Source organism: Phoenix dactylifera, chromosome 2 (genome assembly GCF_051530095.1).
Source record: "Phoenix dactylifera cultivar Ajwa chromosome 2, Ajwa_hap1_PhDact_Kaust_v1.1, whole genome shotgun sequence".
Taxonomy (NCBI): Eukaryota; Viridiplantae; Streptophyta; class Magnoliopsida; order Arecales; family Arecaceae; genus Phoenix; species Phoenix dactylifera.
The window spans coordinates 52,059,488-52,086,563 of NC_143191.1; the positions used below are offsets into that span (position 1 = coordinate 52,059,488).

The 27,076-nt window shown below is 47.2% G+C and overlaps 1 protein-coding gene across 2 annotated transcripts; it reads right to left on the reverse strand.

The window, feature by feature from the left end:
* Positions 1–3,414: 3,414 nt before the first annotated feature.
* On the reverse strand, positions 3,415–7,737 carry LOC103718617 (Ribosomal protein S21e). Of its 2 annotated transcripts, none has more exons than XM_008807527.6 (4): positions 7,588–7,737; positions 6,462–6,560; positions 6,202–6,334; positions 3,415–3,688 (listed from the first exon to the last, which is right to left on the reverse strand). In XM_008807527.6, the coding sequence occupies exons 2-4, from the start codon at positions 6,509–6,511 to the stop codon at positions 3,623–3,625; spliced, it is 249 nt and encodes an 82-aa protein (XP_008805749.1). In that variant the 5' UTR covers positions 6,512–6,560; positions 7,588–7,737; the 3' UTR covers positions 3,415–3,622. The 2 variants fall into 2 exon arrangements, with proteins under 2 accessions (XP_008805749.1, XP_008805750.1); XM_008807528.6 differs by having other exon boundaries at positions 6,462–6,582; positions 7,588–7,688.
* Between the last annotated feature and the right edge of the window lie 19,339 nt (positions 7,738–27,076).

Genomic DNA, 27,076 nt, shown 5'->3' on the forward strand with positions numbered 1-27,076 from the left:
ATGTAATGGGGTTCATTTCCTGAAGAGGATGCCACATGGGAGGATTATGACCAGCTGAATAAACAGTACCGGTTTTGGCAAAAAAGGGGAGGGATGATAAGCTCACTAGGCCTCAACAGGCTCGGAAACCAAATCCCCGCTACTTGGTAGCAATTGACCACATCCCACACACGCGGAACTCAGCTTCGGAATCTCCAAGGGGCGAGCCAAGTCAAGCGACTGTTCCGATTGTCGGCCATGCACGTGGTCCGCATGAAGAAGGTGGTTCTGCTACAATCGAGTTGGGAGCGGGAGGCAGTTCGTCGACGACCGTTTAGCTGTAGGCCTGATATTTCGTTGGTTAGTTATGCTCGTTAGTATAAATAATAGCCGGGGGTTTGGGATGGGGAGTAGAGTAATATTTCCTGGTGTAATGGCCTGTGGTCTTGCTCTCACCCGAAGAGGAGCATTGTAATAAAGAGTGTTTCTTTTCAGTTCGACTCCTTCCTTCTCTGGTTGGGACCTATTATTTTACGGTCGACATCATGAAAGAAAATTAATTATTTTTTTGCGGAAGATACAACCTAAAACACTACTATGCTACGTCTAAGTGGCAAGGCTAATCTACCGATCATCACGATCCTGGCATTCTCCACCAAATTTGGGGCACATGGAACTGATCTTTTGCCTCCTATGATGCACTTGGATATGGATGGAGTTCATGATGGTTGGACCACTCCCAATTGGTGTCAAGGCCAACCTCAAGATGGTGAGAGTTTAAAGAGGAGGATGAGAGGCTCAAGACTAGATTAGACAGAGAAGAGAAATGAGGACGGCAGCAGAGTTTAAAGAGAGAGAGAGAGAGAGAGGAGGACCATGTTATATGAAGAGGATGGATGGATGGGGACGACGGCAAGGTTTAAAGAAGAGAATAAGGATGCATGAAACTTGGATTGGACTAGGTTAAATAGAAATAAGGGTGCAAAGAATGGACGAGAACGGCATAAATTATTAAAGAGGAGGCGGAGATGGTAGGAGTAAAGAGGGACGAGAAGAGAGAAGAGCAGGCGTTATTTTGATACATAAGTTATTCCAATAAAGACAAAATTATCTTTTATAATAACATCTTACAGCATTAGATGCCAAAGATCAGATTGAACCACTTAAACTCGAAAGATGCTAAATAAAACTGATCTTGAAGTGAAGAAATCCTTATATAATATTAAAAAAATCTTTATCAAAAATATGCAAACGTTTTCTTTTCTTTTCCCTTTATTATTTAAGATAAATCTCTAACTATACCTTTTCTTTTTTTTTTTTGCTGAAGCGAATGATTCATATAGTGCCCATACGAATACATTCAAAAAAATCAAAGGACAACAGATCTCAGAGTGCACTAGGCAGCTCCCTCTCCCCAACCCTCGGGGTATCTCTAGAATAGTTGGCCACGTACAAGGCCACCCAATCAGTAGCCTCGTTGGCCTTTCTATACACGTGCATAGCTTGAAAGACCATCTCGCCACAAAATATGGCCCGGATGTCTCGCAGCGGAGGGTGGCACTCGCCCACACCGCCAGCGCTCCGCTGAATCCAGCCAATGACTGTAGTCAAATCATCCTCGAGCAGTATAGCTCTAGTCTGCGGCGCCCGTCGAGCATAACCCAAATCAGTCCAAGCCAACCCCAGCTCGGCCCTCGGGACCGAGATGTCAAAGCTTTAGCAACCACCAGCCTCTACCACCCTAGAATCTAGACCTCTGATAACAAAGCCTGCACCTCCCCTCCTAATGTAGTCCAGCTCGCACCCATTGGAATTAACCTTAAGAAAACTCGGAGGTGGGGACTCCCATGGGAAGAACGCCATACGAGATGCTACTCGAGTAAAAGTAAAGCCCCAAATGCCCCAAGCTATTAAAGGTCCATCCAACAGATTCGAACATTCCTGGCCAACTAGATTTGGTTAGGTTACCCCACCCCCCCCCCCCCCCCCCCCCCCCCCCCCCCCAATGGCGGCTTCTCGGGACTATGAGGCGACAACCTACCGTTTGAGCACCTGTAGGAAAGACATCAAGTGACACAAAAACCTTCAGCGAGAATGCGGCCAGCCTCCAAAACCCCCTCGCGCGCTAGCAGTGAAACATGGCATGGTCCACAATCTCATTTAACTAGGCACTGAGGGAGAATGCCCAGTCCCCTCCCACTCAGCACTAGTCTCGTCGGAAGCCGGCCCCAGGCCACCTTACAAAAAAATAAGCCCATCCTCGAGTAGAGGCCAAACCACTAGATCCATGCACAATCTAGCTCCGGACACTACTCACTCTGGAGAGTGCTGAAGACATCGCCCACTCTAACCCCAAGATTGCAGATCATACTCCACACCCTTACGTCCGGACTGACACACCCCAAGACTGGAAGCGACTGAATTCTCTCCGCAAGATAATCCCTAAATAGCTAACCGATTCAGATGGTATCCCACCCAACCCCTCTTTGGCAAAGATCGTAGCCTCGAAGTCCATCCCATGGTCGGCCAAAGCCTCACCAGGAATGAGTCCACCCAAGGATTCTCTACCACATCAACACTCCACCCAATTAACCACCTAGAGTTGGTCATGGCCATAAACACTGCAGATCTCCTGCAAATCAAGGAGTACCTTATACCTTTTTGAGTTGCCTCAACAATCCATCCTGGACCATAACGGGCTATCATCACCTCTATAACAGGCTACCACCACCTGGCTCCAAAAATAGTGCGGCTCCAAAAAAAAACTTACATAATATTGGGCAATCAACAACTCTCAACAAAAAAGAGAGCACCCCTGACCTTTCCTTGCATGTCGGCTGACAAATCATCTCCTACCACAGCCACCACCGTAGAAATTCTCAGAAAAAACTCCAAAAAAGCCGCTCAATTTCTGTCAGTACAATCTTCGAAACTACTGCGTTGGACAAAATAAACAGACATAGAACACAATACCAATCTGATCAGAGTGGCTCCAACTAGACTTAAAAGAACTAGAAGGAAATCCGTAAAATTCGCTCAGCAGCTATACATTCAAAATGAATATACGCTGAATTCAACAGCGGTTATTGAAGATATTATTAAGCGCACAAACATAAACTAGTATTAGTGTAGAAAAGAACATCCTCCAAATAAATGCACCGAACGACAATCTCTCTCACTCTTTTGATAAAGGACGACAAGAAGCTCTTTATCGTACAAACACCAGCCCTTAGCTTTAATAACTTAAAATTAAGGGGGCGCTTAGTTATGCCGACAAGACTGGTTATCTCTTGAGATGCCTCGCATGTACGACGTACGGTGGATAAAAACTACAAAAGGTGAAATGAACTCTGTTTTCCAAGATCCGGTAAGACATCTGTGGAATTAGCTCAACATTCCCTACACATGAGATTAATGAGCTCAAAGCCTTAAATGTGAATAATCACAGCACCAATTACGAGACTGAAAGGCATTGATAGTTGCAGGGGGTTTAAAAAGATCGAACAGCAGCAATCAATAGTCACAAAACGAAATTTAGAGCAAACCATATGCTAGTAGCCTAACTAAAAAAGCACCAAGTAAAACCAAATCCTTTCCATGGTAAAGGAAAGATCGCTAAACCACCATGACTAAATCTTGACGTCTATTGCTGCCTGACTTCAGCCTTCTTCTTCTGCCAGAGTCTATCCAGAGCGCTGTCAGCATCTCCCTGAAGAACAGAAGGCAATATAAGATTCACGTAGATGCACAAATGAAAGGCTAGGCACAAAAAGCAGCAAATCCATCAATTAGAACAGATACAGATCATTCAGAACATGTTGTGTATTTAATCAAGTGAACCATTACAAAATGTCAAGTTGCATTCAGCTGGTCTCTGCTAATCACAAGAAACCAAATTTGTAAAGAAAAGAACACAATAGACCAGTAAAAGAAAATGAAAAGATGGCTTTAATAGCATGTTTCCTACTGTTTCAAGTGTCGTGACAACTAAGGCACATATCATGGGTTTCATTCTTTCTGCCATTATAAATGTTAGAAATGGACAATAGATTAAAACTGTTATAATGGTCATTGTAACTATTTAATTAACATTCTTACAAAACTCTGGAAATTACGCAACACTGTATTGCATGCTCTTCAGGCATTTTACTTTTAAATCCTCGCTGACTGTTGAAATCTACAAACTAAGGGACAAAAAGGAATGGAAGTCATTAAGCAACTGAGTTGAGCAGAGCTTTTTCTTGCTTATATGAGCTTTTAGCTCCAATAAACTATCATGAGGTCTCAAAGAATCTGATCAAATGATATGCCTCGTTTTTGGCTCCTTTTGGGCCCCTCCATATTAGGTGTTTGGCTTGTTTCATAGGAACACCATCATTTATGTTTCCTTTTTCAATTACTACCTCTAGCACATTTCATTCTGATTTCCCAACAAAGTAGCAATTTGGGCCTAATTACTTAAAAAAAATGGTGAGAAAACTGTTGACTAAAAAAAATGAGAGTAAATAGATGATAGTCTATCCAATGTCTATTTTCAATGTTTACTATTATGATTAGGATCATGGTATGCCGAATCGGCCCACCAGCCGGTATGGGCCGGTACGAACCCGTCCGGCCAGCTACCGGTACGCTGGAGCCGTGGAAACCGGTACAGGTCGGTTCCGTGCCGGAGACGAAAAAAATGAAGAGAAAAAGAGAGAGCGTAGGGAAGAGAGGGAGGGAGATCACATGTGGCCTCCATCGGAGAGCCGCAGAGGGGTGTCGGAGGTAGGTGGGGGGCAGCGAAGCCCGGCGGGGGGCAGGGGAACAAAAAAATTTAAGAATTTTTAAGTGAAGTCGGCAACTGATATGCCGACTTCACTTAACAACCCTAAATTAAAAAGCCTGGCCACGCCCCCACGGGATCCCCCGCCCCCCGCCGGGCTTCGCCGCCCCTCCGCGGCTCTCCGATGGCAGCCACAGGTGGTCTCCCTCCCTCTCTTTCCCGTGCTCTCTCTCGTTCTCTTTTTCTCCGACTCTGGCGGAGAAGAGCTTTCCGGTTTGTACCGCCCAATTTCGGTATGAACTGGAACCGTACCGGTCCGGTAAGCAACCGGTACGCCTACCAGACCCGGTATGGCGGACCTTGATTAGCCTACCGGATCCGGTACGGCGGACCTTGATTAGCCTACCGAACCCGGTACGGCGGACCTTGATTAGCCTACAGGACTCGGTACGGCGAACCTTGATTAGGATCCTGCCAATGTTACATAAACCTGAACAAAAGGAATTACTGAAGCATGAGCAAGAATTAAGCTGGTTTATATTAAAAATAGGTGCTTGAGCTAGAACTCTCGCATCAGCTGGATTGTTTTTGCTACAGGAAGGGCTACGATGACTTGTTCACTGTCTAAGGCATTAATTTACCTTAGATTGATGATTCCCAAGATAAAAGAGACAGGAAGACTTCATTGTTGTTGGTAATAAGGTTGGCAATACTACCCATCATTTTGTAAACAAGCCAAGTATTAAAAACCAAACAGAACATTAGAACATTAAAATATTGAAGTACTTAACATTCTACCATACACTAATAGAAGAAGACGTGAACAAGAACTATACTATCAAAAAACAGTCACAGCCGATGCGACGTGCATGCCAAGCCTATCCAATCTCTCAAAAACCCAATAAAGGCCCTAACTCTAGCATTTGTCTTCAAATTATGCAATCCAGCAAGTATAATAGCACAAGCTTGCATGAAAAACAACAGTTTAATCAACAATCAACAACATCCAAGTCTCTTGCATTTAGAGGAACGTATTGCACTCGTTCTTCAACTTTTTCTCCATTGGGTTCATCTGATCACATGCTGACAGCACGCAGAAATTCAGAAAAGGAGCTTTTTAGAAGAGCATCACATTGGACATGAAAAACAAAAACTTATATTACGATTCTAGACAATGTGTTGACTTCACATAAAAATTTTCCGATACGAATTCACAATTTCAGCAATATCTTCATGTTTACAAATGGCCAAGCAGTCATAATCTGATATAAGTCTATCTGTTAAACCTTTCCTGGGTAGAAAGGTTGCCTTCAAAGCTATTCATCATCTCTCACAGAATTAAAGAGCGTAATAAAACTATCAAGTAAAGTCAAATTAACAAAATGCAACTCTGCCAGCTTCAAAAGAGACAACTTCTAACTAAAATAAATTAAACTTTCCAGATAAAGGATACATACCTGAGCACGGATGAAGCCGCTGAGTGCAAAAGTGGTAAACTGCCCAGTGTAAACCCCATTCTCATCCAAATGCCCTATGTTAATTTGGACTGATGCATGGTCCTTTGCAGTGATAAGCCTATTTGTTGCCGAACTACATGAAAAATTGTTCAAGAATTAAGCACCAATAAGGTGGAAGCTAAAATATGATTTTAAATAAATTGATTACAAAATAACAACTAAAGTTATGCTATGACAAAGTGATCCCCATCAAAATATACCATTTCCTCGGGATGTAGAGATCCATCATCTTTCCCTCTTCGTTCTGCATCTTGTTGGTGAATTTGGTTGTACAGCAGTTTATACAACAAGGAAATAGCCTGAAAGAAAGAGAACAAAAACCTTCACAACAAAAATACAAGAGGAAGTTAAAAAATAGTTCTTCCACAATTTCAATCAGATTTTTTTTGATGCCACATCCACTGCAGGACTCTTCTCTTTCAATATTCAAGTTTTTCTCCATTATAAGGATTGCATAAACTCAAAATTAACAATCAGAAAAAAGAGAGAAATCTTTAATAGGTCATCTGATAAAGATTTAGAATGCATTTCATGATAAAAAATGCCAAATATAACAATCCGTAATGCTAGCAAAAGAAGAAATTCAATTAACAAGCAATCCTTTTCTAGAGAAAAAGGAGTTAATCAAGCATATTATTAGGATGCGGAAAAATATCCTCAAACTGTAACTAAATGATCTAAGAAAAAAAGGGGCCTGCTACATGAATTTACTGTGGAAAACAATGAAACGAAAAAAGCTATAAATAATAGAAACATCAAGGAAGGTCGATTAAAAATCCCGAATTTCTCACACTTCCGCTGTGCTAAAATGATGATAATTATTGTAAAATGCCAAAAACGAGTCAAAGACAGTTTTCTATAAAATTTATAGAGAAGCATGTACGTAGCTCACTGGCCAAGAACAAAAAATCATCTTTATAACAATAATATCTAGTGCTAGGAAACGAGAATTTAGCAATCTAAGTGCATGAAATTGCACGCAATACGTTGATCAGTGTATAAGGAAAAAGATAAATAAACACAAAATTAATCAACAAGAGAAACATTAACACTGATACACAAAGAAACCCTAATTTCTAGCATTTCCAAACAACAAACAAACAAGCAAACCTTATATCAGATCAAAAATTTAGGAAAACATAACGAATTCATAATAGAATAAGCAGGTGAGCAAAAATTTCCAAAAAATAAGAGAAAAATCGTGGATCAAACCTAATCTTTGCTAAAGAACGAGAAAAAGAATCGAAAGATGGAAACCTTTAGACCTCTCGGGTTCTAGAGAAAAGCTAGGAACAATGGAAGACAGGTACTGAGATAAGTTCGTACCTTGGCGAGAACGAGAGGAGGAACGATGGGAGGTGGCGGCGGAGTCTTGAGAGCTCGTTATATACGGTCCCCAGAAACCCTAGGGTTTTCGAAGAGGAGACTTTGGATGACCGGGATCCGACCCGATTAATACCCCATCCTTACCGAAAGTTAAAAGAGAAGGCATTGGTTTTTTTGTGATGGTAAAAAAACGTGAATTAATTACTTTTAAAAATTTTAGAAGTAAGAATATTTTTAGTTACATTTTTAAAAATAATAATTTTTTTTTTTTTTTTTTTTTTTGCTAAAAGCGGGTACTTCATACAGTACGGGTACGAATACACCCAATAAAGTCAAAATACAAGACCTCACGGAGTGCCAATGTCAGCTCCGCCTCTCCTGACCAGAGGGCATACCCCGAGTGGTGGGCCACATGGCCAGCCACCCAATCGGCTGCCCCATTGGCCTCCCTGAATACATGTTTGGCCAAGGTGGCCCCTCCCTGACTCATCATCACAATATCGCGAATCAAGGGATGGTCTGTGCTCTCACCCCCCAATCCCCTCTGAATCCATCGGACAACAGTGGCCGAGTCCCCCTCCAAAATAATCGAGCTGGCCCGCAGTACTACCCTCGCATGTCGAAGGCCTGCCCAGGCGGCGTGCAACTCTGCTCCAGGCACCGATGTATCAAACAACTAACAGCCACCTGCGGCCACTACCCTGGAGTGCGGGCCTCGTATGACAAAGCCTGCACCGCCTCGCGTGCCGCCATCCAGAACCGACCCATCGAAGTTGACCTTGAGGAAGCTCAGGGGTGGGGGCTCCCAGGTGAAAAACACCAACTGGGAAGCTGCCGAAGCAGGGGGGAACCCCAGGTGTCCCGAGCTGTCAAAGGTCTATCTGTAAGAACGGCGGGTCTGATCTCCAAGGCCTATGCTCGAGCGAGCTCTGCCACAAACCTCGGTGACACCCTGCGCTCACCGAGAGTGCGGGCATTCCTTGGCAGCCAGATCTGAAGTGCTGTGCAAGTAGCTCTAATGCCCTCCTCGCGGGTCCGTAAACTGGCTAACCACTGCCGTGTCACCCTGAGAAACTGCAGCCGCTCACTCCGGGCCCCCCGCGGGATCCCAGCCCACTGCCATGTCGTCCGCGCCCATGTACACTGGAAGAGCACATGGTCCGCTGACTCCTCAGCTCCGCACGTCCCGCACTCCGTTGGGACCCCCCAACCACGCCTGCTCAACTCTGCTCTCGTAGGAAGTCGGTTCCAGAACACCTTCCATAGAAAGAGAGCAACCCTCGGATGAAGTCCGGACCTCCAAATCCAGGTGCAGTCCGGCCCCGGCGCATGCCCTGGCTGAATGGCGCGCGTGATGTCTCCCAACCTGACACTGGCCTGGCTCGAGGTGCCCCACACTCTGACATCTGGCCCCCCACATCCTGGTAACGGGAGGGATCGGATCCTCGCAGCTAGGTGTACCCCAAACAATAGCCTGAGTCTGGCCTCATCCCATACTGCCTCTCCTGGTACAAGGAGATCGCACACCCGTAACCCCTCAACTGCCTCTGTGTCAAACATAGTTGGCCAGCGGCTCAGGGCCAAGGAGTCCACCCATGAGTTGCTAGCCACATCAATACTCCGGCCGTCACCAATCAGAACCCTGATGTGTGCCAATACTGACGGCAGGTGCCTCCCGATCTCACGCCACATGAAGGAGACTCGGCGGCCCTGCTGTGCCACCCCTGAAGCCCCTCTGCCATATCTGGCTGCCATCACCTGACTCCAGAAGCCGTGTGGCTCTAAGATGAACCGAGCCGCATGCTGAGCAATGAAAGCCTCGTGCCTCTCAATAAGGGACTGCACTCCCAGACCGCCCTCACTAGTGGGGCGGCAGACCTGCTCCCAGGCAACCAGGTGCACTCTGTGACCTCCACCGTATGACCCCCACAGGAAATCCCTAAGAAGGCGCTCGATCCTTAACAGGATCGTCTTGGGAACCACTGTGTTGGCCATAATATAAACCGGTAGAGATCCCAGCACTGCCCTGACCAGTGTCACTCTCCCCATCATGGATAATGAGGACGCCCTCCATCCCTCCAGCCTGCTCTGGACTCGCTGTACCAAGCCGGAACACTCTGCCACCTGCAGTCTCCGGCCAGTGATAGGCACGCCTAGGTAGGTAAGCGTCCCTTCCTGCTCCAGTATCTGAAGGATCCCTCTGATCTCCTGTCTGACTTCGCTCTCTGTGCTGGGGCTGAAAGAGATAGTAGATTTGGAAAAATTCACTCTCTGGCCGGATGCCGCGCAGTAGGCCGCCACCACCCTGCGAAGGACCCGAGCCTCTGTAGTCTGTGCCCTGGCCAGAAGAAGGCAGTCGTCAGCAAAAAGTAAATGTGTGATAGGGTGAGCCCCCGTGGCTGGGGTGTAGGCCTCCAGCTCACGGCTGGCGCACGCTCTCTGCAAAGACCGAGATAAAATATCAGCACAGATAATAAACAAGTAAGGGGATAAGGGACATCCCTGCCGTAGCCCAATAGAGGACTCAAAGTAAGGTGACGGTGTGCCATTGACCAAGATAGAGAACTTTGGCCCCCGAACACACCCCATAACCCAGTCGATCCACTGCCCGGGGAAGCTGTAAGCCTCCAACGCCTGCTGAAGAAAGCTCCACCTGATCCTGTCGTAAGCCCGTTCCATATCCAGCTTGACTGCCATCAGACTGTGCCGCTTCGATGCGCGTCGGAGATCCCACATCATTTCCTGGGCCAACATAACATTATGAGAAATATTTCTGCCAGCCACAAAGGCCCCTGCTCCTGGCTAATGATACCAGGCAGGAGGGGCTTCATTCTGCCTACCATGATTCTTGCGACAACCTTGTATAGGGTTGTGCACAAGCTGATGGGCCTAAAGTGACAAGGTTCAGCCGCATTTTGGCATTTAGGTATTAGCGTGATGAAGGTTGTTGCCCAGATAGACAACCCAAGAGGGGGGGTGAATTGGGTTTTAAAATAATTTAGATAATTTAAAACATTATGGATGATTAATTAAAAACTATTGCAAGTTATTTAATTAATTACTATGTGCTGTGAGTAATATGAAATGAGAAGAAGGAGAGACAATCAATCACAAACACAAGTTTTATAGTGGTTCGGAGCTAACCCTTGCTCCTACGTCCACTCCCCAAGTCTCACTTGGGAATTCACTATAATCCCCTTGGATTACAGCCGGTTGTTTTCCAAGCTCACAACCAAACTTGTTGTTTTACGAGCTCACAACGAACTCGGTCGGTTTTCCCAGGCTCACCGACTAGAACCACCCCCGATTGTTTTCCCGGGATCACAATCGAACCCTTACACACGTTGGTTTTAACTCGGCTCACCAACCAACCTCAATCCCCTTGATTCAATCCCCGATTGAACCAAGTAAATACAAGTTGTAAAAAGAAAACAGAAAATGAGCTTCTCAAAAAGCAGATGAAAACAATATGAACAATAAATGAAGTTAAGAAGCCTCAAACGCTTTTAGATTGGAGATGAGGAATGGCTTCTTAAACTTCTGGTCTCCTCTTGAAAGAGTGGTCGACTTGAATGCAGGAGAAGGAGGCTTTAATTGCTGGGAAGATGTAGTTGGAAGCAGTAAATGCAGATCTTCCTCTTTTTCGTTGAAGAGCACGTTGCGGAGCTTGAATGCTTGATTAGTTGGAGTGAAAAAATAGTTGTTCTATCCCTTGCTACAGTCCTCTGTGGCTATTTAAGCCAACCCCCACGGAAACTAGCCGTTAGAGTGCTTTTTCTGCCCGTTCTGAACACTCTGCGCAGCCTGACAATATGACCGTTGGTGGGTTGGAGTCGACTCGCGCGATCAGGAGTCGACTCGGCTGTAGCGGGAGTCGACTCAAGCTTTTCCGGAGTCGACTCGGCAACTGTTCCAAATTTGAATTAAAGTTGCCTTCACGACTGGGAGTCGACTCGTCTTGACCTGGAGTCGACTCGTCAACTTCTGGAGCTGACTTGGCAATTTTGGAGTCGGCTCATCCACTGAAGTCCGTGGATCCAATTTTGAATTTTGTCCACTCGAGTCGACTCGACTGTCCTGGGAGTCGACTCGAATCTCAGAGCCCGAACTCCCTATCCTCTGTCTTTTGGCTCGTCCAGTCTTGGAGTCGACTCGAACTTCCTTGGAGTCGACTCGGCTCTCAGTTTCCGAAAGATGGTCTTCTGCCTTTTGACGTGAAGCTGTCTTGGAGTCGACTCGAGCTGTCTGGGAGTCGACTCGAATCTCAGAGGCAGTAACTTGGTTTTCTGTCTGTCTTGGGGTCGCGGTGTCTTGGAGTCGACTCGCGTATTGCGGGAGTCGACTCGAATCTCAGAGTCCATAAAATGGTCTCTGACTTTCTTTGTGTACCGCTGAGAGTCGACTCTTGCTTTCTTTGGAGTCGACCTGTCAACCATCGGAGTCGACTCGCGTTCCACTGGAGTCGACTCGAATCTCAGACCCGAAAACTGCTCTCTGACTTTTCTGCCTGTGACTGCTTGGAGTCGACTCTTACTTCCCTGGAGTCGACTTGGTGAACATTGGAGTCGACTCGCGCACTTCAGGAGTCGACTCGTTGACAGGTTCTGAGTTGATCCTTTCTGTTCTTCTGTCTGTTCTCAGTCGGAGTCGACTCGTACTCATCTGGAGTCGACTCGAGCTCGTGCCAGTGAACTTGATACGCTTGGAGTCGACTCGTGATACTCGGGAGTCGACTCGAGTCTCAGACATTGGTTCAAACAGACTCCTTAACTTATCCAACAATTATGAACCAAGTCTTGGGACACTTAGACAGGATTTTCACTGAAACACTCAATTGAATTCATTAGTAATTAAAAGATATACTCAAATGCTTTGAGCTCATCAAAATCAAATGGGGTTTTAATCAATCACTCCACAATCTCCCCCTTTTTGATGATGACAAAACATTGAGTATATGTAAAATGAATTGCTCAATAAATAATGAAATAAAATCCATAAATGAATTCAAATATCTGGTAATTCAATTTATCCAAGCTTGAAAGGAGTGAAACATTAAATTTCGGAGTTAAAGCTCCCCCTTTCATTTGGAATTATATAAGCCTTCATATTATGCAATCAATTGTTTGGCTTATATGTCATTAATGATTTAGTTTGATTAAAATTCAGATTCTCCCCCTCAACATATGCATTCAACTATGTTTTGATTCTCTGAATTTCCTTTTAATGCTTTGAAGTTTTTGAACTGAATTTTTTGGTTTTTAGAGGGAAAAATCTGTCAATTTGTTCATGAGTAAGATTCAGCTAATCTCCGAATATCCCTTGAATAGATTCTGGAGATTACTCCATTAGGAGCCCCAAAAGAGAGATAATGAGCCTCGAGGTACCGAATCCACTTAGAACAAATTTGTGTGTGTTTTTAAGAGTTTATCTTTTTATTGATTTCTTTTACATATTTTATCCATGTTTCTCCCCTTTTACATATTTTATATATATTTCTCCCCCTTTTTGTCATCATATCAAAAAGGAGGTAATCACACACAATCAATGGCACAAATGGCACAACCAATCATCAAATGGCACAGAAATAAAGATAAGATGTCTACTCATTGTATTGATATGAATGTGAATACATTTGAGCATACAATAAGTAAAGCAAAACAATACAAAACAAAACAAAAAGAACATCTATGGTCTCCTCGAGAATGAAGATCCCCCCTCGAGGATGTATCTCCCCCTCTCGATGAGGTGGCTCCTCCTCTCGAGGATGTGGCTCCTCCTCTCGAGGATGGTGCTCCTCCTCTCAATCGGCTCTGCTCCATGAGGAGGGTGACTGCATCTGTAACATGTCCAAGCTGCGTGATAATAGACGTAGTGGCTCTGCTATGTGTAGTGGAGAGCTCAGTCACCGACGTCTGAAGCCCAGTCACTGACGTCTGAAGTGCGTCCAGCTTGTCGATGAGTACATTCGACAAGCGCTCGGCCCCCTCGGTGGTGGTGTGCATGTCACGACCTATGTCCTCTCGCATCTGTCGAGTGGTGCTCGTGACCTCACTCATGCTCTGGAACTGGGCCTGGACCAAACTCCGGACATTGTAGATCTCTTCCCGTACATGAGCCGTCATGTCAGTCACGGCTGTCAAGGAAGGGACCAACTGAGAAGATACGGGTGCAGGAGTGGGAGCAGGCACCGCACCTCGGAGCTCCCGAAGCAGCTCATCCCTCACCTCTCTGACTATCTCCTGTCGCAGCTCCCGGAGCTGCTCAGGATCAATCCGGACCGCCATAGAGGGTGGTGCCGAGGAGGAAGGTCCGGCGGAGGTGGTAGGAGCAGGAGGAGTGGATGGAAGGTCTGGATGGTCTGAAAGGTCTGGGTAGTCTGAATCGGGCTCAGGACTGGGTGAAGGTCTGGTGGTCTGAGCGGTGAGGGTAGACTTCCTAACCCATACCCCCTCTCTCTTCCGAAACCCCATCCTGTGTAGGGTCCCCGCACGCGTGCGATCAGTCCATCGCAAAGCGCGAAAGGGCTCCCCCTCAGGAATGGGAACCTCGTACTCCCTAAACAGAAGGGTGAATATCATGCCATATGGGAGGGTGAGCCTAGGTCTATCTAGGGGCTCACACATGTATCGATATATGAGTTTAGGGAAGTTGATTGGGGTGTCGTGAAGCATATAGAACATAAGAGCTAGGTCCCTCTCATTTACAAAATCAAATCTCCCTGTCTTAGGGAAGATGGACCTAGACAGTATACTCAAGAGGATCCGCATCTCAATCGGTAGTGAGCTGGCGGATACCTCGTCTACCGGTGACTGGGGTGGATGCCCGAGAACGGCCGTAAGGGCCTCAACTCTGTCCTCGGGATGTGTGGGAGCCACCCCTACTAGTGGAGGGTGGAGGATGTGGCCAATAAGATCCTCCGTGACAAACACAGGGACACCGGCTACTGTGCCCTCGATACCCCCATCTCCTCGATGGACGGTACCGTAAAACTCTCTAACGAGCCCTGGATATGTGGGGAGGTCCAATGTAAGGAAGAACTCTAAGCCCTGGACCCTAAGTCTTTCACCTATGGTGAAACCTTCCCGGGAGAGGAAGTCGAAATCGACATACCTCCCGGTGGAGACGACCTTCCCGGCCAATGGCCTCGCGGGAACCGCCCTAGGCGGGGAACGAGCCGGAGGTGGTTGCCTCGCGGGATCGTGCCGCGCCTTGGAGCGCCGCTCGGGACCGGCCTCGGGACGAGACCTCTTCCTAACCACGGTCTTACGTGGCATTTTGACCTAAAATGGAATGAAGAACCTAAAGGACGGAGAAGGGTCGACGGAGGAAGCTTGGGACGGACCGGAGACGACCTAGGAACGGACGAAAACCCTAAGAACCGGTGAAAAATCGACGGAAAAAGGGTTGGAGACGATCGGGGACGACCTAGGAGTCGGCTCTAGGGCTTTTTGAACAGTGGCGGCTTGAGAGAAAAGTGTTTTCGAAACGACAAATCTAGGGTTAAAAAGTCGGATCCCGACTGTGAGTCGACTCCACTGAGTCGCGAGTCGACTCGACCTCGAGTCGACTCCAGAATATGCGCGAGTCGACTCTCCTTATGCGCCTGTAGGCTTCGAGTCGACTCCCGACAATATGCGAGTCGACTCCCCTCTGCTGCCATCTTTGCGAGTCGACTCCCGCCAATGCGCGAGTCGACTCCCCCTTAGGAGCCGGCTCTGTAACTTACTCGAGTCGTCTCTAACCTTGGCACGCACCTAAAAATCATGCTATAATCGTGCCAAATGAGGGAAAATCACCTAATTAAGATCTGATTTGATGATCATTGAAAAGGAACTCTATTTTAACCATATTGTAATCATCAAAATCAATGAATCTAGTGGAAACTACCACTAGGATGGATCAATCACTCCTAATCCCCTCCTAAGCACACTAAACCTCTCTTCACTTAGGGGTTTTGTAAAAATATCTGCTAATTGATTATCAGTACAAACAAATTAGAGTGTCACATCACCATTCAATACATGATCTCTTATGAAGTGATGTCTTATCTCAATGTGTTTAGTTCTTGAATGTTGAATTGGATTTTTAGTTAGATTTATGGCACTTGTATTATCATAATTAATGGAAATTTTATCTTGTTTAATGCCATAATCTTCTAACTGTTGTTTAATCCATAAGATTTGAGCACAACAACTCCCGGCTGCAACATATTCAGCTTCTGCAGTGGATAATGCAACCGAGTTTTGTTTCTTGCTCAACCATGAGATAAGGTTTTCTCCTAGAAATTGACACGACCCGCTGGTACTTTTTCTATCAAGCTTACATCCAGCGAAGTCTGAATCTGTGTACCCTATTAAGTTTAGGCTAGATTCTTTAGAGTACCACAGCCCTATGTTCTTAGTTCCAATTAAGTATTTAAAGATTCTCTTAACTGCAGCTAGGTGTGATTCTTTAGGATTAGCCTGATATCTAGCACACATGCACACACTAAACATAATATCAGGCCTACTTGCAGTAAGATACAGTAAAGAACCTATCATACCTCTATAAAGTTTTTGATCTACAGATTTACCTGATTCATCTTGGTCTAATTTGCATGATGAGCTCATGGGGGTGCTGATTGATTTGTTTCCCTCCATATCAAACTTCTTGAGCATCTCCTTGATATATTTAGCTTGATTGATGAAGATGCCTCCTTCAGACTGTTTGATTTGAAGCCCGAGGAAGTAGTTCAGCTCTCCCATCATGCTCATCTCAAACTCACTCTGCATCAAATCAGCAAACTCTTCGCAGAGGCGATTGTTAGTACCACCGAAAATGATATCATCAACATAAATCTGTACTCATAACATATCCTTATTTTGCTTTTTCAGAAATAATGTTGTATCTACATTTCCCCTAGAGAATTCATGTTCTAATAGGAATTTGCTAAGCCTCTCATACCATGCTCTAGGTGCTTGTTTTAGTCCATAAAGCGCTTTGTTCAGTTTATACACATGATTAGGGTATTGATGATTTTCAAAACCAGGAGGTTGTTCTACATACACCTCCTCATTAATAAACCCATTTAGAAAAGCACTTTTTACATCCATTTGATATAGCTTGAAGTCCTTAGAGCATGCATATGCTAATAGAAGTCTAATCGCCTCAAGTCTAGCTACGGGAGCAAAGGTTTCATCAAAATCTATGCCTTCTTCTTGATTATAAACCTTTGCTACTAGTCTAGCCTTATTCCTTATAACAATTCCATTTTCATCTAGTTTATTTTTATATATCCATTTTGTACCTATTATTGGATATTCAGAAGGTCTCTCTACTAGATCCCACACTTTGTTTCTAGTAAATTGGTTTAGTTCTTCTTGCATTGCATTTATCCAATTTACATCATTTTCGGCTTCTTCTATATGTTTGGGCTCAAAGTGTGAAACAAAAGCTAGATGGTTGTTCAAATTTCTAAGAGATGCTCTAGTCCTAACCGGTTGTGATGGATCATCTAGAATTAGTTCCTTAGGATGCCCGTGAGCATACCTCCAAGCTTTAGTTAGCCCATGATCCACAATACCCTCTTGGCTTGATGATTCTCCTTCAATCAACTTTTGATTATTATCTTGAAATCCCATCTCATCTATCTTTTCTTCAAGTATTTCAACATCATCATCAAAATTAATCTTCTTACTAGACGAGATGTCACTAGAGTCATCAAAAACAACATGTATAGATTCTTCTATAACTAAGGTTCTTTTATTAAAGACTCTATAGGCTTTACTAGTTGTAGAATAACCTAAGAATATTCCTTCATCCGATTTAGAGTCAAATTTACCTAGATTATCTTTCCCATTATTATGAACAAAACACCTACATCCAAAAACATGAAAGTAATTAACCTTTGGTTTTCTGTTTTTCCAAAGTTCATACGGTGTTTTCTTTATAATGGGTCTTAACAAAACTCTATTTAATATATGGCAAGAAGTATTAATGGCTTCTCCCCAAAAGTACTTAGGGAGGTTACTTTCACATAACATAGTTCTAGCCATTTCTTCTAGTGTTCTATTTTTTCTTTCCACAACTCCATTTTGTTGTGGTGTCCTAGGTGCTGAAAAATTATGGGTTATCCCCTTTTTACTACAAAACTCCTCAAATGACTGATTTTCGAATTCGGTACCATGGTCACTTCTAATAGCTATTACTGAGTTATCTCTAGCATTGGTTACTTCTTTATGCAATTTCTTAAAGACAGAAAATGCTTGATCCTTATGTGCTAGGAACATGACCCATGTGTACCTAGAATAATCATCTACAATGACTAGACCATATTTATTTCCACCTAGGCTTGTTGTTCTAGTTGGACCGAATAGATCCATGTGTAATAATTCTAGAGGTCTAGAAGTAGAGACACATTTTATGGATTTAAATGAGTTCCTAGATTGTTTGCCAAATTGACATGCTTCACATATTTTGTTCTTTTCAAATTTTAATTTTGGCAAACCTATCACGGAGTCTCTTTTAACTAGTTTAGTTATTGTGTCCATGCTTGCATGACCTAACTTACGGTGCCATAACCAACTAGCATCATTTTCTTTAGTTTCATTAACAACTAAACATTGGTTATGTTTTGCAAGATCTTCTAGGTCTACAACATATACATTTCCACGCCTAATCCCTTTAAAAACTAAACTATTATCATTAGGATTTGTTATAATGCATAGTGATGGTTTAAACATAACATCATATCCTTTATCACATAATTGACTAATGCTTAACAAGTTATGCTTAAGACCATCAACATATCTAACATTATCTATAAAAGTAGAAGGGGTGATTTGAACTTTACCAATACCAATGATGTGACCTTGGTTGTTGTCTCCAAAAGTCACAGCACCTCCCTTCTTAGCTTCGAGGGTGAAGAATTGATCTTTATCACCCGTCATGTGTCTTGAGCAGCCACTATCCAAATACCAGCAGTTTTTGTTGACCTTGGCTGCAAGACACTCCTACACAAGCAAATCATGTCATCTTAGGTACCCAAGTTTTCTTGGGTCCTTCATGGTTAGTCAAGTTGGTTCCTTTTGGAACCCATACCCTTTTTATTTTCCTTTTTGTTTTACTTTTCCTATAGTCACATACATTTACCTTATGTCCGATAGTTCCACAACAAAAGCAGGTTATTTTCTTAGTTTTAGTTTCCCCAGCTTTAACAAAGAAGTTACTAAGAAGTTTTTGTTTATTTCTTGGTTTATATCCTAACCCCGCTTTATTAAATACGGCTCATTGACTATTAAGTATCATGTTTAACTTTTCAGAACTATAGGTAAATTTTTCAACTAAGGGTTTGTATTTGTTAAGTTCTTTAGTTAGTGTTTGATTTTCTGCTTTTAGATCATTAAGTTCTTTTGTGAGATCCTTGTTTAGGATTTGTTTATGGTTTTTGGGTTCTAATGTTTCTTTATTTAGCCTTTCATTTTCTTCAGTTAAGGTATTAGTCTTTTGAGTTAAAAGTTTATTGCTTGTCTTAAGTTCCATATTTTCTTTGGTGATTAAGTCCTTATCCTTAACTAATTTATCGTACTTAAGTATGTATGATTGATTAGCTATTTTTAGTTCTTTATTCTTCAGATTTATTGCCTTATATTCTATCATTAATTCATTAAAAGCATCATAAAGCTCATCAAAAGTAAAATCTAAAGGTGATTCGGATGTTACCTCACTTTCATTGGCCATGAAGCAGAGATTGGCCTTTTCCTCTTGTTCCTCATCCGATGAAGAGGATAATGAGTCGGAGTCGGATAGAGTCGTGACAAGAGCCTTCTTCTTTTTGTACTTGCTCCCCTTTTTCAGTAACGGGCATTCAGCTCTTATGTGACTCGGCTTCTTGCACTCGTAACACCCAATCCCCTCGTTTTCCCTTTCCTTACCTTTGTCCTTGCGGTAGAAATTTGAGGGGCCTCTCCTTTGATGATAGGACTTCTTGTGGTTGATGAATCTCTTGAACTTGCGCACAAGAAGAGCCTCACCATCATCTTCCTCATCCTCTTCTTCGTCACTGCTGCTACTGCAAGATAAGTCCTTGTTAGATGAAGTAGATTTTAGAGCTATTACCTTTTTCTTATGGGAGGACTCTTCCTCGTTGTGTTGCTTCATGGTTAGCTCGTGCGTCATTAGGGATCCAAGAAGCTCCTCTAGTGGTAACTTGTTCAAGTCCTTGGCTTCTTGGATTGCCGTCACTTTAGCTTCCCACGACCTAGGTAGACACCGAAGGATTTTCCTGACAAGATCACTGTTAGTATAGCTCTTGCCAAGGCTTTTTAGGCCATTGACAATGTCTGTACACCTAGTGAACATGCTAGTGATTGTTTCATTAGAATCCATTCTAAATAGTTCATACTTATGAACCAGTATATTTATTTTGGATTCTTTAACTTGATTTGTGCCCTCATGGGTCACTTCAAGTCTATCCCAAATCTCTTTTGCAGAGTTGCAAGTAGAGACCCTATTGAATTCATTTCTATCTAAGGCACAATAAAACACATTCATAGCTTTAGAGTTTAGTTGTGCCTTTCTCATGTCATGTTCATCCCAATCCGTTTCTAGTTTGGGTACCTTGACACCATCTACATATATGGATGGGATGTATGGCCCATTTACTACAATAGTCCACATCTCATAGTTTTGGGCTTGGATGAATATTCTCATCCTAGCCTTCCAATATGAGTAGTCAGACCCATTAAAGAATGGAGGTCTTTGGGTGGACTGACCCTCAATGTGGGAAGATCCAAATGGGGTTGTCATTTCGATCTTTTACTCTTGGGTGGAAGAGTTTAGGCTCTGATACCACTTGTTGCCCAGATAGACAACCCAAGAGGGGGGGGGGGTGAATTGGGTTTTAAAATAATTTAGATAATTTAAAACGTTATGGATGATTAATTAAAAACTATTGCAAGTTATTTAATTAATTACTATGTGCTGTGAGTAATATGAAATGAGAAGAAGGAGAGACAATCAATCACAAACACAAGTTTTATAGTGGTTCGGAGCTAACCCTTGCTCCTACGTCCACTCCCCAAGTCTCACTTAGGAATTCACTATAATCCCCTTGGATTACAGCCGGTTGTTTTCCAAGCTCACAACCAAACTTGTTGTTTACGAGCTCACAACGAACTCGGTCGGTTTTCCCAGGCTCACCGACTAGAACCACCCCCGATTGTTTTCCCGGGATCACAATCGAACCCTTACACACGTTGGTTTTAACTCGGCTCACCAACCAACCTCAATCCCCTTGATTCAATCCCCGATTGAACCAAGTAAATACAAGTTGTAAAAAGAAAACAGAAAATGAGCTTCTCAAAAAGCAGATGAAAACAATATGAACAATAAATGAAGTTAAGAAGCCTCAAACGCTTTTAGATTGGAGATGAGGAATGGCTTCTTAAACTTCTGGTCTCCTCTTGAAAGAGTAGTCGACTTGAATGCAGGAGAAGGAGGCTTTAATTGCTGGGAAGATGTAGTTGGAAGCAGTAAATGCAGATCTTCCTCTTTTTCGTTGAAGAGCACGTTGCGGAGCTTGAATGCTTGATTAGTTGGAGTGAAAAAATAGTTGTTCTATCCCTTGCTACAGTCCTCTGTGGCTATTTAAGCCAACCCCCACGGAAACTAGCCGTTAGAGTGCTTTTTCTGCCCGTTCTGAACACTCTGCGCAGCCTGACAATATGACCGTTGGTGGGTTGGAGTCGACTCGCGCGATCAGGAGTCGACTCGGCTGTAGCGGGAGTCGACTCAAGCTTTTCCGGAGTCGACTCGGCAACTGTTCCAAATTTGAATTAAAGTTGCCTTCACGACTGGGAGTCGACTCGTCTTGACCTGGAGTCGACTCGTCAACTTCTGGAGCTGACTTGGCAATTTTGGAGTCGGCTCATCCACTGAAGTCCGTGGATCCAATTTTGAATTTTGTCCACTCGAGTCGACTCGACTGTCCTGGGAGTCGACTCGAATCTCAGAGCCCGAACTCCCGATCCTCTGTCTTTTGGCTCGTCCAGTCTTGGAGTCGACTCGAACTTCCTTGAAGTCGACTCGGCTCTCAGTTTCCGAAAGATGGTCTTCTGCCTTTTGACGTGAAGCTGTCTTGGAGTCGACTCGAGCTGTCTGGGAGTCGACTCGAATCTCAGAGGCAGTAACTTGGTTTTCTGTCTGTCTTGGGGTCGCGGTGTCTTGGAGTCGACTCGCGTATTGCGGGAGTCGACTCGAATCTCAGAGTCCATAAAATGGTCTCTGACTTTCTTTGTGTACCGCTGAGAGTCGATTCTTGCTTTCTTTGGAGTCGACCTGTCAACCATCGGAGTCGACTCGCGTTCCACTGGAGTCGACTCGAATCTCAGACCCGAAAACTGCTCTCTGACTTTTCTGCCTGTGACTGCTTGGAGTCGACTCTTACTTCCCTGGAGTCGACTTGGTGAACATTGGAGTCGACTCGCGCACTTCAGGAGTCGACTCGTTGACAGGTTCTGAGTTGATCCTTTCTGTTCTTCTGTCTGTTCTCAGTCGGAGTCGACTCGTACTCATCTGGAGTCGACTCGAGCTCGTGCCAGTGAACTTGATATGCTTGGAGTCGACTCGTGATACTCGGGAGTCGACTCGAGTCTCAGACATTGGTTCAAACAGACTCCTTAACTTATCCAACAATTATGAACCAAGTCTTGGGACACTTAGACAGGATTTTCACTGAAACACTCAATTGAATTTATTAGTAATTAAAAGATATACTCAAATGCTTTGAGCTCATCAAAATCAAATGGGGTTTTAATCAATCACTCCACAAAGGTGGCCTTCCTGTCCTCAGGCATAGCTTCCTGGGCAAAAAAACACTGGATAGCCTCCACCACCGCCAGTCGGATAATACCCCAATACTGCCGAAAGAAGAACGGGGGGAAACCGTCAGGTCCCGGGGCCTTGTCTGCGGCCAAGGCCCATACTGCCTCCTGTACCTCCTGTGCCGACACTGGCCGGGTGAGGAGTACGCTCTCAGAATCACCAATACCCACGTCCGCCGTCAGAAGAGGGTCCCCATCACTGGCCTCCTCATCCTCCGTCCACCTAGTATGAAAAAAATCGAGTAAGACCTGTCGGATGGCAGGCTCACCCTCCACTCAATGTCCAGACGCAGCTCGCAGAGAGTGGATCATGCTCCTCTGTCTCCGGATAACCGTCGACCGATGAAAGAACCTAGTATTACGATCACCTTCGCTTACCCACTGCACCCGAGATTTCTGTCGCCAGAATATCTCATGCTGCCGTAGTAGCGAGTGGTGAGTCGCAAGGAGTCCCCGGAGATCAGCCATATCGTCCTCCGGAAGCACGCCTCCCAAGTCTTCCTTCCTCTGTAGCTCGGCGATCGAAGTCTCAACCCCCTCCAGTCGCCGAAAGATATTGCCCACAACCTCACGATTCCACCGGTGAAGGCGCCGTCTAGTCAGCTCAAGTTTGCGTGAGACCCGTTGCATGGCATCGCCGTGCACCGGGGCCTGCCACGCGTCGCGGACGATATCCCAGGACTGAGGGTACGACAACCAAACCTTCTCAAAGCGGAAGGGGCTGCGATGCGTAGAGCCGAATGAGGTGGATAGCAGCAATGGGCAATGGTCCGAGGCAATCCGAGGCAAATGGCTGACCCGGCCTGTCGGGAATCGGAGGATCCAATCAGGGGACGCAAGGGCCCTATCTAATCGCTCCCAAACCCTAGCACTGCCCAGCTGATTATTGCACCAAGTAAACTGAGGTCCGGTGAACCCCAAGTCTACCAGGCCGTTCCGCAACACAAAATCCCGAAACTCTCTCCTGTCCACTCGATCCGTAAATGCCGCGCCCCCCCGCTTCTCATCCTCACTCTGGATACAGTTGAAATCACCAATTGCTACCGTCGGAATGCCCTGGGCGGTCAGGTTGGTGATCTCCTGCCAGAGGACTCTCCTGGCTCGGTGGTCCGTGCTAGCATACACACCGCATAGTACCCATGGAGGGGCGTCGGGTCGTGATATGATCATAATGACTTGTTGGGAGCAGTTGTGGAAGACATCAACTGTCGCCACACCCCGCCTCCACAAAACCAAGATGCCCCCCGACAGCCCCTGGGAGTCAACTGCATAGGTCTCCCAATCCCTCTCCATGCGACGTCTCAAGCGGCTGAGCCCATCGCCAGATAATCGGGTCTCACATAGGAAACAAATCTCCGGACTATGGACCTGTACTAATCGTTTGAAAGTAGACATGAAGGACGGCTTGGCCGCCCCTCTACAGTTCCAAGCAAGTATCATCATGGGTCACAGTCCACATAGTCGGCCTCAGACTCATCCTCCCCCAGAGTCGCAGGGCCATCCTCAGGCCCGGCGCCCCGGCAGTCTCGCCCCTCCTCCTCGCCGCCAACTGCGGATGCAACCCTCGTGACTGCAGCCCTGACGCGCTGCACGGCAATAGAGTGGTCCGTACCCCCTCCTAATGGTGGTGCCTTAGCCATGCTCCCCTCCGTGTGTGGGATGGGGTGGTCCCCCACCACACACCCACCTGGGGTGGCATCCTCCCGCACTCCCGCAGCCGGGGGGGGGGGGGCCAAAGCGGAAGACTCCATCCGGGCCACCCCCAGGGTCCACGAAAGCATCCCACGGTCGCGGCTCGCTCGGCACACCCACCATGGGGTGGTCCTGGCCGTCGGCCTGCGAGAACCCCAGACCCACCGCCAGCTCCTGGTGTGGTGGGGTGAACTGGAAGGGCCCTGCTGGTGCCACAGGTCCCCCGGCCACGGTCAGCTCATCCTGGGCCAAGGAAGACAGGTGAGCCAGATCCCCCGCACCCAAAGCTGGCTGGGCAGAGTCCCGTGGGCCCCCACCAGCCAGATCCTGGGTCGCCTGGGCCTCCATACCAGCTCCAAGGCCCGGAGTTAGCAGGGCCTGCGGCCCTATAGCAAATTGGGCCCGCGGGCCCTGCTGTTCCAAGGCCTGTGCGGCCCACTCACCGGGAGAGGCCCCAGCAACGGGCGCGCCCTCAGCAGTAGGCGCGCCCGCGACAACGGGCGCGGACCCAGTGCAGGGCGCGCCCGCGCCAATGGGCGCGGACCCGGTGCAGGGCGCGCCCGCAGCCGGCAGCGCGGCTCCTGCGCCTGGCGCGCCGTCGAGGCGCGGCGCGCCGATGGCGCAGGGCGCGCCGATCAAAAGGGCCGGCCCACGGCCACGGCGCCCAGCCCGCTGGGCCCGTGCGCGCTGGGCCTGCCCCGTAGTTTGGGCGAGCGGGCCTGGGCCCCCATGTGGGCCTAGGCCCGCTAGGGGCCTGGGCCGTTTTTGGTTTTGGGCCCGGGCCACGACCGCCCCATTGGGCCCAGGGTCAGCCCGCGGGGGGGCCGGGTCAACCGAGACGACCGGGTCGACCCGCCGGCTTGGCCCCGGTTCGACCGAGTCAGGTCCCGGGTCGGGTCCCGGGTTGCCGGCCAAGGCAAACCAGACGGCCCCTGTAAGGGCGGCCGGGACCGGCCTGTCCCCCCCACTGGCCAGCGGGGACCGGCGGCGCGCGACTTTCGTTGGCTTCTGCCAACCGTCGGTGTCCGCCGGTGACGCCGGCGAGGTCGGGTTGACCGCAGGGGGTGGCGGCCGGGTCGATGACGGCCCAGGCCCCTTATCGGGCCCGATCGTCTCCCCCGGTCGCGGCGGAGGGTTCTCCCGTGGAACTCTCCGCTGTGTCGCCACCATCCAAGGGCCGTACACTGGCCCTTGGTTCTCCTCCTCAGTGGCCGGAGGCGTCCGGTCTGTCCCGCCCTCAGGGTCCTCCGCTCCCGAGGTCGGGCCGCCCGCAGCTCGGCCAGTCGCCAGAGAGCGGCATGCGGCGGCGTCCGCATGATCCATGCGTCCACACCGGGGGCAGATCGCCGGCACGTTTTCGAAGACGAAGGGCTGCCAGCGCACCCTCGTCATTCCCTGGATCAGCACCCCTGGCAGCAGTGGCGCCGTAGTGTCGAGAGCCACCTTGACACGGGCAAAACCCATGGCCCCCTGTTGCTCTGTTACTTCGTCCACCGCAATCGGCCGGCCCGCCTTAGCCGCAATGTGGAGGATGGTCGAGGTCGACCAATACTCCGGCGGAAGGCGGGGCAGGCGAAGCCAAACTAAAGCCGTCTTCACCGTGTCGGCGTCCGGCTCAAAATCCGGGACCCATGGGCTCATGGCGAGGAGCTGCCCCGCCACCACCCACGGGCCCTCGCTCAGAGCTCGGTCCCGGTCCTCCGTCGACCGGAACCGGAGGGCGAGGTGGTCGTCCGCGAGCGGGACGGCCACCACATCTTTCAACTTTGCTCGGGCGGCCACGTCTTTGGCCACCCACTCCGCCGGGATGCGGCGGCCGAAGCTGCGCGCCACCAATGCGCGCCCCTCCCATTTCAGCCGGGCCGCCGCTATCGGCTCCTCCGGTAGCCGGAGAACGTCCGGGAAGCGGCGGCTCAGCCGCTCCACCTCCGCGGCCGTGGGCCACTGAGTAACCCACGGCCCCGGCCGTGACCAAGCACCGGATTTGCCTCCGCGCCCGGGGTTGTTAAACTTACCCGGTCCTCTAGCCGCTCCCTCCGTCGTCTTCCCCATCGGTGCCTTCCCCTTGCGATCCATGGAGTTTCCCCCAAGCCGCCCGAGGAGCACCGGCAGCCGAGGAGAAATTTGCCGATCCGGGAAGGCTTGCCGAAACCAGGTTGCTGTGCTTCACACCGCCCCGCCCGCCCGCCGTGAGTGTCACACCGGACGGCCGGAGCCTCGTCGGACGCCGATAGAGACGCCGCCAACTAGCCGTTAAGACTTTCCCTCTCTAACTGGAGCTTCTCGCTCTAACTATCCGTTAGTATTGGCTAGCTTAATAAAAATATTTTTTAAAAATAAAAATAACATCATTTTTTTTGTTTTAAAGTCTATAATTTTATTTTAAAAATAAAATTAAAAATAAAAAAAAAGCCAAATATTTCCTAAATCTGAGCTCCAATAGTTAGGGTGGCGATGCATTGCGCATAACCGCCACGTGGGGTTAATGGCGCACGAGCTGCATGCAGCGCAAATCATCGGAGCAATAAAGCACAGCACGTCCACTGTGAGCCAACAGGTGTATAGCTGCCGATATGCTATAAAGTCCACCCTAGGAGTTCCAAAGTACCGAGAAGCAATGCAAACAAGGCCGGCCAAGATGCGCATCCCGTGCGCAATGGTCGGGAGTCTAGGCTGGTGCAGTGGGCTATCCGATGTGCCTGAGGCTTACGCTCCTATCCATCTTGGAATCGCATCTGGATGTCCAAGTCGCGCGCCTATGGGGCTGCTTCTGACCTAATCAGATCCATATAGACTCAATAAAAATGATTCAAATAGTTAGGATGTCGTTCAGCAACCCCATTATAGGATTATGGATCAAATGGAAAAGGCCACTCATGAATCACCTTCAAGCATTGCAATTCGAACCCATGTGCAGGTCAAGGTGGATATGATCC

Coding starts and splice junctions, on each gene's coding strand:
- LOC103718617 (XM_008807527.6), bottom strand. CDS start 6,511: ATGCAGAACGAAGAGGGAAAGATGATGGATCTCTACATCCCGAGGAAA. Junction 6,335..6,461: donor CTCTACATCCCGAGGAAATG/GTATATTTTGAT, acceptor TTTTTCATGTAG/TTCGGCAACAAATAGGCTTA. Junction 3,689..6,201: donor GCGGCTTCATCCGTGCTCAG/GTATGTATCCTT, acceptor TCTGTTCTTCAG/GGAGATGCTGACAGCGCTCT.